General features: G+C 39.6%; 1 protein-coding gene across 1 annotated transcript in view; it reads left to right on the forward strand.

Moving 5' to 3' along the window:
* The window catches only part of rb1 (retinoblastoma 1), a 165,656-nt gene that overhangs the window by 36,385 nt on the left and 112,734 nt on the right, over positions 1–16,537 (forward strand). The window contains exons 10-11 of the mRNA XM_078409411.1: positions 5,584–5,693; positions 8,306–8,383. Of these exons, the coding sequence (XP_078265537.1) occupies positions 5,584–5,693; positions 8,306–8,383 (188 nt within the window). The remainder of the gene's footprint in view (positions 1–5,583; positions 5,694–8,305; positions 8,384–16,537) is intronic.

Below are 16,537 nucleotides of genomic sequence, written 5' to 3' on the forward strand. Positions count from 1 at the left end.
CCTTTTTAGGCTGATTATCAATTAATGTGTGAATTTACTTCAACAAGTACTTCCGTGTGCTTGGTCGAATCGCATATATCAACTCTTTCTTCATAACTTAGTCATACATTTTATGACCATTGTTCTTTTATTCAATACCAAGGGAATTGGGATGTGTAAGGAAAAAGCAAAATAGAAAAAACGAAACAAAACAATTTTTTCTTTGTGTTACAAAAAGTACCTCTGTTCAATAACATTTCTATAAATAGCAGAATATACTCATGATAGGCCTGACATTGTACATGTAGTCCAAGAACTACAGACTGTTGGAAATAGTTTTTCACACATGAATGTTTCGCAACGCATATGCACATTTGGCGTGCATACCTTTTTTTGCTGAAAAGTTGCATTACGTGCCGTATTATGAATTTTGATGCAAAATTCTGAATTTTGGGCATCAAAATTATGAATTTGTAAAATCAAATGTTGGAAGGTCTGCCATAGTGACAAATACCAAGCTGAATCGGACTGTTTTGCAATCGTTATGCTATCAAAATAATTATGTCAACTTGAACTTTGGACTGCCAATCCGCTTTGTCACTTGAACCATTTATTTCTATCAACATAATAGAATCTGACTGCTCCTGTCTCAGCTTACCCTTGCTTCCTCCGAGACCATTATTTTCTTAAGATTTCTATACTGCATTGCATGCCTGGCTGCCCCCCTTCATTCTGTCTTCCAGATTTGGATCATCCAAAACTCTGGTGCCAGAATCCTATTTTACACTTTTCACATTCACCCACTCCTGGTTAAATGTCTCCTCAAATTTGGAACTCTCCCTTGTTTTAAAGTCATTTCATGGTTTTATGTCTCCTAATTACAATAATCTCTTTCAGCCCCAGAACCCTGAGGCTCCATTTCTAGCCTACTTTTCACTCCCAATTTTTCTCCACCATTAGCAATCATGCTTCCAGTTAATACAGCTCTCTCTCTACATTTTCATTCCTAAGCCCTTAGACATACACTTATAAGAAACTCTGTAAACTTAACTGTTGGTCCAAACTTTAGATCATCTTCCGAATGACTATTATGCCGCTTGTGTCATAATTTGTTTGCTCATAAGTGTTTGGAATTTCTAGTGTTGTTTGTTGCATTCGAGTTTACCATATAAATGTCTGAATCGTTAACATTTAATTTTACTATTGTCAACTGCAGTAACCTTGAAGCAATTTGGGGCCAATTGATGGCTTAAGATGGAGTGTCTGTAAATTTGCTCAAAAACCTCACGTACAAATGAAATTGGGCTGCATCATATGAAAAAAATGAAATGAAAAGTTATTACAAAATAACATTAAATAAAATTATCTTTAAAATATAAAATAATCACAAAATATTTCCTTTTATGAGCATAAATTTAAACTCATTAACTGTCTGGTTTACATTTGAGGGGCTAGATATGAAGTGTACCTGATCCCTTAGCTTGGGTGTAGAAGTGGAGAAAGAGCAGCTGCGTGCTCTGCAACTAGCCAGGGATTCCCTACTGATTCTCCAGCGAGCCATCAGTGTGTTCTGTACCATTGTATTTGAAAATAACAGGCTGGTTCAACAAGGCGGTAACAATCTCAGGAAATATATCCATTGTTCAACTTTGAAGGTTCTGAATAAACTCCTGAATTTAAACAATTTATTTTTGGTATGTCGAATACTAACACAATTAATTGTTTTATTTGAGCTGCATGGATGAATGTTGCTGCAAAAGCTAGATATGAATGTTTATATATAATAAGCTTTTCACTCAAAAGCTCAAACAAGCAGAGATACGTTTAAGTGAGAAAATAAGCTTAAAATCCATTTTGTGGAATATAGAATAGAAAAAGAAAAGTACTTAATAGTTTCTGAAAATAAAAAAACAATGGGATATTTACCATGAATTTTCGGATCCATTTGCACGATCCATTATTCTTAACTCATAAAGGTATGGGTTATATTTTGGCTATCCACACTGCCTGAGACTCAACCTGGCGCCATTTAATTATGGCACGTCAGGTATGACAACATTCTTTCAGATGATGCATTCCTCCCAATTTCAATACAATTTTCTTTTCTTTGATTTCCCCTCCACCAAATCCATGACTAATTATTGACCCCTCTGCCAAAGAGAAAGAGCCCCTCGTAGTCTCTGATAATTTTGAACCTTTAAATTAAATCTTCATCAATTTGTTTTGATCCAAAACTAACCAACAAGGCAATCTTTCATAATAATTTAAAACTTTCCAGACCTGATAGCATCGAAGCAAATCTACTCTTTCTATCATGACCATCACTGTTAGCGAAACCAAAGTCATAGAGTCATGCAGCACATACATGTTCTTTGGCTTACTAAGTCTGCACCAACTATCAAACACATATTCACACAATCTTATTCAAGCAATCTGAGTAAATCCTGACCCTGTCTTATATATGGCTACAATATCAAAAATAATTGGGGCTGTTCAGTGTTTAAAAAAATATAGTGCAAGGTAATTTGATGTCATGGACTTTTGAGTCCAATTACATATTTTAGCAAGTTAATAGCAGAGGAAATTATATTATGCACTTGATTATTTCAACCTAACAAGCAGGATATTTCTACATTGGAGGAAAGTATGACATTGGGGAAAGGCAGATTACAACACTGGGCTGGAGCAAGGGGGATTAAATTGCTATCAGCTGTTTTTGGGTAGGTCCACATCAGACATGCGAGGAGTTTAAAGACTAGCCAATCATTCAAGATTGGCATGTACCTGTAAGAAGGAGTGATAAGAAGGGAATCTTAGATGATCAGACAGGTTGTAAATTTTGTCAAAAAGACAAAGGAAGCATATGTAAGTTTAGGGAAATGAAGATGTCTGTGGATTTTTGTACGGCATTGGATAAAGTTATTGGGAAAGGTTGTACAAATTTAGTGCTCATTTTCAGTTTTCTCTGGAGCGTTGGAAGCTGAGCAAACCTGATAGAAGTATTTCAACATATGAGAGACAGGGTAGACGGTCAGAACTTTTTTCCCCAGGGTGAAAATGTCAAAGACTGGAGGGCAGGGGTTGAAAGTGGGAGGGTGAAAATTTAAAGGAAATGTGTAGTTTATTATTTTCATGATACCGAGATAGAGTGCAAAGCCTTTTTGTTACATGTTATCCAGTTAAAGAAAAGACTATATAATTACAATCAAGCCATCCACAGTGTACAGATAAAGGATAAAAGGTACAACATTTAGTGTAAGATAAGGTCCGATTAAAGATTGTTCAAAGGACCACAATGCGGTAGACAGGAGGTCAGACTGTACTCTAGCTGTTGAGAAGACGGTTCAGTTGTCTGATAATAGCTGGGAAGAAACTGTCCCTGAATATGGAGGTATGTGTTTTAAAACTTCTGTACCTCTTGCCTAATGAGAGAGGGGAAAAGAGGGAGTGACCGAGGTGAGACTGGTCCTTGATTATGCTGGTGGCCTTGCCAAGGTAGCATGAAGTGTAGATGGAGTCCATGGAAAGGAGGTTGGTTCGCATGATGGTCTGGGCTAGGTCCAACTTAAAAGCCGTGCAATTGCATGCATCATATTTAGCATTTTTAAGTTATGATTTGGTATTTAACGATGCAAGATGATTTAAATTGGAGGGATGATTTTTTTTGAAAGTCGATTCAGCGGAGTTAAAATAAGGAGGGGGTGGAGATGCAAAGTGGTGGAATCATTCGCATTTTGGGTGCTTAAGATTGGAGTGTGTATACATTTTTGTTTCTCTGTCTGAGGTTTGCCAAAATAGTTTTGACACAGACATTTATCTGACAATTAGGAACCTGTACTCTAAAGCAAGGTAATTATTTTCAGGCCAGTCATTGCCATTTTTGTTGTTTTCTTATCATAAAAATAATGGAGAAATTGTTTAATCGTACCACATAAGAGTAACCCTACTCGATAAAAAAACTATTGGTCAATACTGATTCAGATACTTTGTTCTAGTCTTTGCAGCAGCCTTCATCCATAGTCTTGATCTGAATACCAGAGTGAAATGTGCCTCACATCATAGGAGGATTCAAGAAAATATTTCACTTGGAGCTTAAGCAGAAGAGAATTAAAGGGGGAATAACTGAAAAGTGCTAAAGTGTATAAAGTGCTCTGTGGTATGAACGTAAATGGTTGCAGTTGGTTGTTCATAAATTAATAGTTATACAGCATGGAAACAGGTTCTTTGGCACAATTCGTCCATTCCGACCAAGGTACCTATCATTTGCATGTTTCGTCCATATCCCGCTGAACATTTCTAATTTACGTATCTGTCCAAATGTTTTTTAATGTATCTGCCTTTAACATCTCTTCTGGCAGCTCATTCCTTACACCACAACCCTCTGAATGAAAGACATGCCCCTCAGATCCCTTTTAAGTCTTCGCCCTCTCATCTTAAATCTATGCCAATTAGTTTTAAATTATTTTGCCCTGGTTCAAAAACTGTGCCCTATCTAGTCACACCTCAGATTTTATATCCCTATATAAAGTCACACCTCTGCCTCAATCGTTCCAGGATAAACAGCCCCATCCTATTCAAAGATAGACACAAAATGCTGGAGTAACTCAGTGGGACAGGCCACATTTCTGGAGAGGAATGGGTGACTGCTAGAAGGGTCTCGACCCGAAACGTCACCCATTCCGTCTCTGCAGGGATGCTGCCTGTCCCGCAGAGTTATTGTAGCTTTTTGTATCTGTCTTCGGTTTTAACCAGCATTTGCAGTTTCTTCTTACACACCCATCCTATTCAATCTCCCCATATGACTCAAGCCTTCCAGTCCAGGCAATATTCTTGTGAATCCTTTCTGCATCCTCTCCAACTTAAGTGCGGCGACCAGAGCTGCACACAAATCTCCAAGTGGTGGTGAGGTTCAGAGATTACTGCATGAATACCTCACTAATGTTGCCCTTTAACCTCTTTCTATCATAACTTACTTTTTGCCTATTAAACCAAGAGTAATGTTGTTTGATAATTATATTAGTGTTCAGTTACATTTGCAACTCCCAATAATCTTTTCCAGCAAGAGGGAAGATATCGTTAAGTTGGAAAGGGTGCAGAAGAAATTCACTAGAATGTTACCTGGACGTGTGCTTGAGTGATAGGGAGAGACTGGATAAGATAAGAGAAGCATATATATCTGACTTTAATCTGCACCATAAACATCTTGAAGACAAGATTGGTCTGATTAAAGGCCTGAATGGACCAATGATGCTAACATGGCAGCTGCAAGAGCAGTGTAGAGACTAAATATCTGCTAATCTCTGAACTTGGCTAATCTCTGAACTTTTCAAACTAGCCAACTACATAGCTCAGAATTCAAAATGTAACTGCACGCTTGCGCTACTTTTATTTTAAGGATTTGGACAAGCTGAGAACAGAACATTTTGATTGGTGCCACAACCACCAAATACAATGTCTACCTGCTTTGTCAGTGACTTCTTCTGACAGTTGTGTGTTTGTTTTGTGATACGTATCACCGTAATAATGTTCAATACCAAATTATTCAAAGTAGATGCGTAACATATTGGTAGAATTTTTTTGTATTGTATTACTCTGCTTGTGCAGCTTGATACACTTTCAAGACAATATGAGGAGCTTTATCATCGTAACAAAGATTTTGATGGAAGACTATTTCTTGAGAGTGACAAAACGCTGCAGATGGACCCAGAAGACAGGTAATAATGTTAGATATATAAATGTGTATTTTGCAATATGCAACAATTTTTCTCCTGCCCTCCCACCAAGCCCTTCTAAATTTCCCCAAAATATTAGACAATAGACAATAGGTGCAGGAGTAGGCCATTCAGCACCACCATTCAACGTGATCATGGCTGATTATTCTCAATCAGTACCCCGTTCCTGCCTTCTCCCCATACCCCCTGACTCCGCTATCCTTAAGAGCTCTATCTAGCTCTCTCTTGAATGCATTCAGAGAATTGGCCTCCACCGCCTTCTGAGGTAGAGAATTCCACAGATTTACAACCCTCTGACTGAAAATGTTTTTCCTCATCTCCGTTTTAAATGGCCTACCCCTTATTCTTAAACTGTGGCCCCTGGTTCTGGACTCCCCCAACATTGGGAACATGTTTCCTGCCTCTAACGTGTCCAACCCCTTAATAATCTTATATGTTTCGATAAGATCCCCTCTCATCCTTCGAAATTCCAGTGTATACAAGCCTAGCCGCTCCAGTCTTTCAACATAGGACAGTCCCGCCATTCCGGGAATTAACCTAGTAAACCTACGCTGCACGCCCTCAATAGCAAGAATATCCTTCCTCAAATTTGGATTCCAAAACTGCACAAAGTACTCCAGGTGCAGTCTCTATTATTGCAAAGTCTTTGACCAAACTGCTTGTTCTCACTTATAGTTAACAACCTGGAATATGATAAAGCCATAAGATGGACTAATTTGTTTTTTATTTATAACTGGACTTGCAGGGAAAGCCTTTGTGTCTGTTTAGTGTCTATCTTCAATGTGTTACTATTACAGAGTGGTTAGTCCAATTGTGTAGACAAACAGGACTGCAGATGCTCGAATTTTGAGCATAGCATAAACTCCTGGGACCTCCAACACCCCTTCCAGAGACTAAGCTGGTTGGGCAGTACGTGTTGAGGGAAATGTTTTGTGTAGCGGCTCTTTTTCAGATTGATGGAGTAGAGGGAAGAAAGCTGGTAGAACAAGGTGAGGGGAAGGGGTTGGATGAGCTGATATATGGGATGGTTGAATTCAGGTAATGAGGGTTGATTGGCAGAAGTGTCAAGTGGGGGAGGGAAATGATGGAAAAAATAACCAAGGCTGAAGGTTATAAATGGAGAAGGTGAAAGGGTGCAAATGGTAGAAATGATCAAGAAGGTAGGTGGAGAGAGAAATGTAGAACCAGAGGGAAGGACGGTAAACAGAAGGGACTGCTGGATGAGGGAGGGAGAAGATAAATGGGGAACCTGGAGCAGGGTAGGGCTGGGTGATGGGAGGAAGGGAAAGGAACTGGGCAATGATGGTGGGAGATTGGAAAGGAAGGTGTGCATGGTGGGTGGGGGGGAAGCTTGGTAGATGTGAAGAAAGAGGGGGCTGAGGAGTTCAACTGAAATTAGAGAATTCAACATTCATGCAGTTGGATTGCAAGTTACCCAAGCAGAATATGAGGTGCTATTCTTCCAGCTTGTTTATGTCCTCATCCTGGCAATGGAGGAAGCCAAGGACAGTCAGGTCAGTATGGAAATGGGATAGGGAATAAAAATGTTTTGCAACCAGGAACTATGGGTGGGCCTGGTGGGCAGACGTTAAGTGTTCAGCAAAGTGAAGCTGCATCAAAAGCACCAGTGCAGTAGATAAAGTTGGAAGAGGTGCTCTGTCTCAACTGGAAGAGATGTTGGGGTCCCTGATTGGAGGGAGGAGATATTGGAACGTGTTGCACCTCTTGTGGTTGCAGGAGCAAATGACTGGGAAGGGGGATGGATATGTGGCCAGGATGAGCAAACCAAAGATATATAGAAAGAGTGGTCTGTGCAAGAAATAGAAAGGGGCAGGGAGGAGAATATGTGACTGATAAAGTGTTCAAATAGAAACTGGCGGAATGTCCGAGAATTATGATATGGAATGCGGAAGTTGGTGATGTGAAAGGTAAGGATCGGGGAACACTATTTGTGTTATGTCTGGGGGTTGGGAGAGAGCAGAATTGTGAGAAATTGAGGAGGCACAGGTGGGGCTCCGTCCCACAACTGAGGGGGTGGGGGGTTAGTTAAACCATTTTTGCTGAAGAGAAAGGACATCTCAGATGTCCAAAAGTGGAAGCCTCATCTTGAAAGCAGATGCATTGAAATAATTGTGTATCTGTGTAATTAATGACAGCATCCCAGTGTAATGTCAGAGTGGTCCCAACTCATTAGTTCGAATGTACAACACCGTTCTCTCTTGTTAATGTATAGTATATATTTGTAACATGTAACGTTTTTGCATTCTGCTCTATTAAACATTTCCTCTAAAGATTTGAAAGCTGATTTTGATAAAACATGTTAAGTCTTAACATGTTGATGGAGTTTGGTTTGCTTTAGGTGCTGTAATATTTCTATAATATATCACACAGTCAAATTTTCTGATAGAAATGTTTTACTTTAAGCTCTGAAAACAAACAAAAACTGAACACAATTGTCCTGCAAAATTTTGTTTCATTTGATCACTGGAGTGGGTAAATAATTCTGCACAACATTCTATTGTATTGAATAGTATTTTACTAACAATTGCATAAGAAGCAATTAAAAGATTTTTGATTGAACTATCTCTCTATAGATGCGAACTTGAAAGAACTCCAAAGAAGCCTCATACTGAAGATGGTCATACAGTACATCCTCCGCAGACTCCTGTTAGGTACAAATTGTTTTGTGTTCAGTTTTTACAATACATGTTGAATGCCATATAATTGTTATTTTTACATAATATACAGTTCAGTTACTAGTGTGCAATAATTTGATGTGTGATTCAAAACTATTTATTTGCATGTGAACAGGCACAGCTGCCAAAGACCACTGTTGAAATTGGTCAACTGGAACTCATCCTGGTTTCCTGCACCACAACCAGTCTAGGTTATTTTAGAGTTCCTAGCTATGCTAGTTATATGCACAGACGCATTTCCCAGTCCAAAATATTGAGAAATGCTCACAAAAAGTGTGACAGGCTGCATCCAAGCAAGCAAGCTTGGTAGGCAAGCAAAGGGTAGTGGCAAAGAACTGGTTAGTAACTGATGTTAGATAGCAGCCTTTTCTTTTGTTCTATCCTAAACAACAAAGAGAGTCGTGATGCAGCATATAACCGATAGGCTGGAATCATTGTTGATCAGAGGCAGGCTGGTTTGATTGTCGCAAGCTTCTCAAAGTGGGAGGAAGCAATGTGGCAGATAATATTTAGCTTAATTGAATAATGTGTGGTTTAGTATGTGTGTGGAGCGACTCATCATGACATATCGTATTCCAGTATTCTGCTATTAGTAATGGCAAGGGCTGACATTTACTCTTGGCTTGATTTAGGTGATTTCGACATTTTAATGTTCAGTCAAGATAATTGAGTGTGGGCCATGCTGCAGGTTTTGACTAGCCTTTGTAATTATTTCCCACATGTCATTGGAAAGGTGAAAGTGAGATGCATTAAAAATAATTTTGCTGATGTACCTTTATCTTCAACTCGGTGCTACCTGCATGATATTAAAAGTATGTTTCCACATACCTTTTTATGATTTCCACATTGTAATTGTGTTTATTCTTAGCCAGTCGTTTGGTGAAATTTTAAATTGGAATGTGCAAGAAAATACATCCAAGTAAATAAGTATCTGAGAACAAAATAGATTAAACTTGATAACTACTTAAAATAGTTCATTAAGAATAAGTGTTTGTCATTAGTTTGTAATCATTGTGACATTTTGTGGACTTTGTTTGTATCTTGGGCCTACACAAAAAAAATCTCTTAAAGATAATTAAAAGATATATAATATAATTTAAGCCAACCTTACATTGTTTCGCTTGGTTGACCAAAGACTCTTCCAAGCAGATGGCATTCATGGTAAATTAGAATTGAGGTTTCAAGTCCAGATATTGATCAGTTCCTGTTGATCTCATCGGCATTTGCAAATATTCCAGTTTAGCTTGTTCAAGGTGATGGTGCTGAACCAAATTAGTCCACTGTTACAAGGAAACTTAGTTAAATTAGAGCTTTTACTTTGGTTGATTGAAATTATTATTTTCGGGAACAGTGACCTGTGCAGCAAAAGGTACCCAGTAGACTATTGGGCACCATTACTTATTGTAAAATTTTTGTCACAAAGTTCCCAATTTCCATTTTCTTTTAATTAGCCTTTGTAATACAAAATTGGATATAACTTCTGGGTTTCAGATATTGGACCATGAAGCCAAATATTATGTTGATTCAGGTTGCATTTTCAAAATTATTCTTATGCTTTGCCACATGATTTAGACATGGTCTCTGAAACATAAAAAATCCCAGTAGTCCCTCCAGGTGAGATAGTTCATATACACCTCCTCTAACCTCATCTACTGCATTCAGTGCTGCCGATGTGTCCTCCTTTACATTGGCGAAACTGTGTAATTTAGGCGAACGTTTTACCGAACACGTGCTCACTCTGCGAAGGTATGAGTGGATCTCCCGGTTGCTAACCATTTTAACTCCCCTTCCCATTCCCACACTGACCTTTCTGAACTGGGATCCTCCATTGCCAGAGTAAGGCCACACGTAAACTGGAGGAACAACACCTCGTATTCTGCTTGGGTGTTTTGCAATCAAACAGTATGAATTTCAAATTCTAAATTTTAGGTAAACGAATCTCTCTCCTCACCCTCTTTTTCCCTTTCTCTTTCCTGTGCCCCAGCTAGATGCACAGCCATTTCTCCCTCTCCCTTTACCCCCCCTCCGTCCCCTTCCACCTACATTCCTTCCTCTGACTTCATGTTTCAAGCCTTTTCTATCCTTCTGTCCTTATCACATTTTGTCTTTTCATCTCTGGTTTTTCTTCCCCCTGCTACAATCAGTCCGAAGAAAAGTTGCGACCCGAAACATCACCGTTTCTTATTTTCCAGATATGTTGCCTGAGTTATACCTGTACTTTGTGTCTTTTAAAAAAAAAACATAAATGGGTAATTCATATTCATTTGCACCAATGCTCAATTTTACCAGGCATGGGATTAAATTCTGCTGAACATTAAAGGAAAAAATGTAAGACTAAATAAAATTTTAATATAGACTGTAGGCACTCCCAGATTTGTGTAATAGGTGAGTAAACCTAGACTCGCACTTATGTAAACATTTCACAATAGTTGGTCCTGTTTCCTAAATGTGGATGGAGTCATTGGAAGAGAGGTTGGTTTGTGTGATGGTCTGGACTACATCCACATGTTTCTGCATTTTCTTGCGGTGTTGGATGGAGCTACTCCCAAACCATGCTGTTATGGATCCTGATACAATGTTTTCCACGACGCATCTGTAGAAGTGGGTAAGGGTTGTTGGGAACATGGTGAACATCCTATGCCTTTGAAGGAAATAGGGGTGTTGGTGTGCTTTCTTGGCCATAGCTTTGATGTGGCTGGTCCCGGAGAAATTGCTGGTGATATTTATTCCTAGGAACTTGAAACATTCAACCTTTTCTATTTCAGCGCCATCAATGTATTCAGGGTGTGTACAGCTTTGCTTCCTGAAGTCAATCATAATCACCTTTGTTTTGCTATCATTGAGGGAGAGGTTATTGTCTTGGCACCAAGTTTGGCCCAAGATTTGGACAGACCCAGTGATTGTGTTGGAAGCATTTGGCAGGCTGACTATAAGCTGAAAGCTTGTGTAAGTAAGGTTATGTCAAGTGTTGCTTACATAGTCAGTGGGCAACACTGCTAACCTAGACCTATTTTTAGATATTCATGTGGAGGCCTTTGCTAGGTCAACAATGCTGGGAGAGTCTTTGCACTTCTAAATTCTAGATTGATGAGGATGCTTTGTTCGATTTCTTTCGTATTTTAGTTTAGTGGTTCTGCTGCAACGGCAGCAAGCAAAAGCAGTTAGCAATTATAACCATTCTGAACCATGTAAATGAACTAGATGGGTCTTTACCACAATCTGATGATGTTTTTCAGTCATTATTGCTGAGTATAGCATTTGTGGATAATTTCATTAACAATTTAAAATCCATAGTTGCCTTTGTGGGAGATGAGCTCATGGATGTTAACAGCAACCACCATTCATGCATCACTTGTCATGGCTTCAGAAGTAAAAAAACATTGAGTGCCACATGCAGCCCACAGGCTACACAGTTCACCTTGAAAGTGTGTAGAGACCCAGGAGGCAATGACTGAAGTCCCAAGAATCATAGAAAAAAATCACAACAGATAACATCATAATGGTTTTGGTCAAAAGTGAACCTGACAGGCAAATCCCATCTTCCAGCATTAGGTCCATAGCTCTATGGATTTCATCCCTTCAAATACACATCAATGTGGTTTTTAAGTTTAGTCAGGGTTTCTGCTTTTACTAAGTACTGAGCCCATTGGAGCATCATTGGTTAATCACAAATACACCTCAGAATCATTATCATTTACTTTCTGCCACTGAACTAATTTTAGATCAAATTTGTTGTTACTTATTTTTAAGCTTCAGGTTGCCCACATGCTTGCTGATCGAATTTAAGTCAATCTCTCCAGTATCTGCCAAGAGCTACTCGCATCCAGACAAGAGTACTTGGGTACTTGCACTTGGGTGAAAAGCTACAGTCCACTGGTCAATAATTCATTTATTTGTGAATATTCCAAATTTTAGAACACGTTCCACATTCTACCGTTCACTGTTCTCTTGTAATGGTTACATTTAATATGTTTACATACTAATCCATCAAAAGATAATCATGTTTGAGAGTTATTGAAATATATATTCTTCAAAAAAAAAGCTTGATAGATGTATAAAGATCTGTTAGATTATCATTTTAAACTGAGATAAACAAATTACCAGGATCTCATTAGATAGAATATAGAACAGTACAGCACGAGAACAGGCTCTTTGGCCCATACTATCTTTGCCGAACATGAAGCCGAGACCATCTCTTATCTGCCTAGTCATCCATATCCATCAATTTTCTGCATATCCATATGCCTATCTAATAGTATCTTAATGCCACTATCATATCGACCTCAACTACCACTCCCAACAGCTCGCTCCAGGAACTCACCACTCCCTGTGGTAAAAACGTAACACATCTCTTTTTAAACTTTGTCCCGACCATCTTAAAGCTATGCCCTTCAATATTTTATTTTTCCATCTAGGGAAAAAAGTTCTATCTATTCTATTTATGCCCCTCATCATTTCGTACATTTTACCAGGTCTGTTGTAGTTCGTGCCCTATGAACAGAATAGTCAGACAACCGAATTCGTATAACCTCTTTATTCTACTCACCCAGGTGGGAGAGAGTCTAGAAACCGGAGCGTTTAGAAACACTCAGGAAGCTAGTGTAGTCTCTCTCCCCGAATGCTAACAATTACACATATTTATACCCAAAATACATGTGCCAGTACATTTCCTGTTGCTACCTTATATGGCAAGTTTTACAATGTCCTATAAATCTTTATGTGCCATTCAGGACCCCTATGTCCTCCGTGTCCTGTGTGACCTACATGTCCTCGGTATTCCCAGGACCAAAGAACAGTCGATATGACCAAATGTTCCCCTTAACCATCAAAGGATGGTTAAGCATCAAAGCCTTAAAACCAGTTGCCCATATCAAAGGATGGTCAACCATAAACCGTGCCTCCATGCTGAGCAACAGGATGTCCTGGCAACATAATCGAGCTGGAGCTTTTACACCTTTTTTACACCCCTGCAATAAAACCCATATGGCGAAATGTCGAATGTTTAACCCCTTACATTCCCCTCTTTGATTATACTATAATCACCGTTTGTTGTTTTCTTTTTCTTTTTAAATTGACCGATTAACAAGTAGTTGGCGTATACATGGACCGAAACAATAACAAATTAACAGAATCACTACAATTAACAGAAAGATACTGCCATAATGGAAAATCGGCCCCCACAAATATCCTAAACCAAACCAATCCCATCCTGAAGCATTAATTTGATTTTGGGCTAAATCTGCCCCTATTTTCCTAGTCAAGCCAAGTCAATTTTATTTGTATAGCACATTTAAAAACAACCCACATTGACCAAAGCTCTGTAGATCAGTTCAGGTACTAAGAACATACATACAATGGCACACAAACATAACAGCATATACATAAACAGTTCACAGCGCCCCCTCAGAGGGCTCAAACACTAAATGCTCTTTCTATAACCTCCTTCACATGCCCCGCGATATTGGTGATATTAGAGGATACATCTGGTACTAATGTACAACATTCTTGCCCTATCATAGCACAGGTATCCCCTTTCTCGGCTAGCAGGAAATCTAGAGCCATACGATTCTGGAGAGCGACAAGACGCAGGGCCATCATTTCAGTTGTTAACTGGCCTATTTGTTCCTGAGTCTCGTACAGTCCATCAGCAGTACAATTTGCTAATTGTTCCAGGGCACTAGCTAAGTTTCAAATTTCAGTTCCCGCCCGAGCGGTTCCCCATCTCGGGAATATTATCCACCAAAACCTCTCAAACTCCGATACAGCTCGTTTAGAGCGCCACTCTGGATGCTGTAGAGGATGATTTATGATTCGTAAATGTGGGATTACAAAAGCTAGATAACAGCACCCTGTTCAGGTCTCATAAGATCCCTGATCATACCGTGGCGAAAGTCCTGGTAACCAGACATATGCTCAGCTCCCACATATTAAGTAAGTCCCATTGAGAGGTCTTGGGGGAACTGTAGTACTGATATGGGTGCATGTGCTGAATCCCATTCTACAGAAACAGGTTGTATTTATTGGTGTTTCTGGAGAGTCATGAGGAGAATTAACTTGCATCCGGGGCCAATTCTCCTGTGTTTGATTAAGATAGGATCTCAAGAACCACCCATTAAAACATTGACATCCACAGTCATCTGATTGGTTGTCGTAATCCGTACACCAATTATTGGGGCCAGGGCTCTGTGAGTGATTCAAAAAGAACCGGGCAGACCTGACTTCACTCGGAGTGAAGGGGACCGGGTAAAGAGGCATCATGCTTTTTCCATGTGTTGAAACCTGGGGCGCACACCCAACAGGCAGACCGTTCCACCTGTGAAGCATATGTCTGACATAAACGATTCGTTCGCTTGGTTGGTCAAACGATTGGTTGAAGAAACGATTGGTTTGCCGGAGATCCGAGGTTCGTCCTTCTATCTGACTACCGAGGGTCAATATAATCCACAATCCCATCTTAGCCTCATGTTGTCCCGTGGTTTCTGGGCGTCTCGGACCTGAGAATGCTAGGCTGATAAAGATTGGGTTAATAATTTCATTTATTCAATTAAACGCTCATCCAGGTCGTACAGTTCATGGAGGTTGATGCACCCCTCTCCCTCCATCCCCCAAGGGGTTCGGAGTGGTTTCCCGTATAATCCTGTAGTAGAGTGGGGTTATACGCATAGAGGTTTTCTAAATGTGGTCCTCAGGCATTGAATAAATGAAAAGCAAATACTTCCTTTAAATATCTTATGTACCCACTGACCCAGGTAAATAGGCTTCAAAGGCTAATTTATCAACTAAGCTAGTACAAAAATGGGAAGGGTCCACAATTCCAGCACAATTGTAATCTTCAATTCATTCTCAAATATTCAATTCATCCAGTTAAAAAAAAACAAATGTTGAAATGTGAAGCCAAAGATACAGATCCCAGTTCGTTTAGACCATCTACACTAGTCCAGCAGTCTTGTGCTCAAATTTCCTTCTTTGTTATATCCCTGTATGAAGGGGTACCCCAATGAGAAATGCTGAATTATTGCATGCACATCCTGAACACGTGGAACAGACAGAAAACTGGACGTGTGTAGATCAGCTGCTATCAACCGTTTTTGTTCCTGCAAAAACTGGCATTCATAATCCTTGGGTGACAACATCGGCTCTGTCACATGCTGACCTGGTGTTCTGAAACACCAGCTCACCCTCCGAGCAAATGGTTATTGCTCTCAATACTAGGCAATAAATAAGTCAATAGTAAAGCGTGCACGGAATAGGAGTAAGGAAAGGTGTTATCCATAAAATAGTTCACCATGAAGTTGCTATGCCTGATTAAAAGCTTTGTCAACTTGTAACATGAATTTAAAAATACCTGGACTAAAAGACAAAAACTAAATTCATCTGTCAGGCATTGGAAATTAAACTGGCACAAAGCATGTCCACATGGTACAACCCAATAGGCTTGGTCTCTCAATTGTTTAGCTCTGGTTTTATTAAACCATCCTGAGCAGGGTCCTATTCTTTCTGCCTTCCAGGGTATTGTGCCATTGCCTCCTCTGCATATCATCTGAACGTCTTTACATAAATGTCATGGAGTAAATACAGATTAACCACAATCCCATATAGATCTTGAGTGCACTTCCCCTAATAGCAGGAGTAACAATAGCAAAATAGCAACATCAATAGCAAAATCAATCCATCAGCTAAACACATCAACAATAACTAAGCAATACTTATAACTAAGTACACGTGGCAATTCAATAAAATCAATTTGTAAACCCCAATGTATTTTGGGGTGATACCATGTAGCATTTATTACATCCAACATTCCCCTCTTACCAGCATAGGTAAGAGAGTGCACATAATGCAACAAAACAGGTAAAAGCGCGTTAGGGACACAAACTTTGCCAGAGGCAGTAACCCAAAGTAAGTCAGATTCGCGAGGGGAACACCCATCCTGGTTCCACCGGTGTCTCTCAGCCTCAGGGGCGTCCCCCTGAAGCTGGCAGAATTCCGAAACACTGGGCATAGCAGTATTTGCAGAAAACTGCTGTTGTTCACCTGAAGAAACTAAAATGGTAGGGGTCAGGGCCTCTGTGCGTACCAATGTGTCAGCCAATGCATTCCTGAAAGAAATGGGATCCTTGACAGATGTAT

The sequence above is a fragment of the Rhinoraja longicauda genome, chromosome 12 (genome assembly GCF_053455715.1).
Source record: "Rhinoraja longicauda isolate Sanriku21f chromosome 12, sRhiLon1.1, whole genome shotgun sequence".
In the NCBI taxonomy this organism is placed as follows: domain Eukaryota; kingdom Metazoa; phylum Chordata; class Chondrichthyes; order Rajiformes; family Arhynchobatidae; genus Rhinoraja; species Rhinoraja longicauda.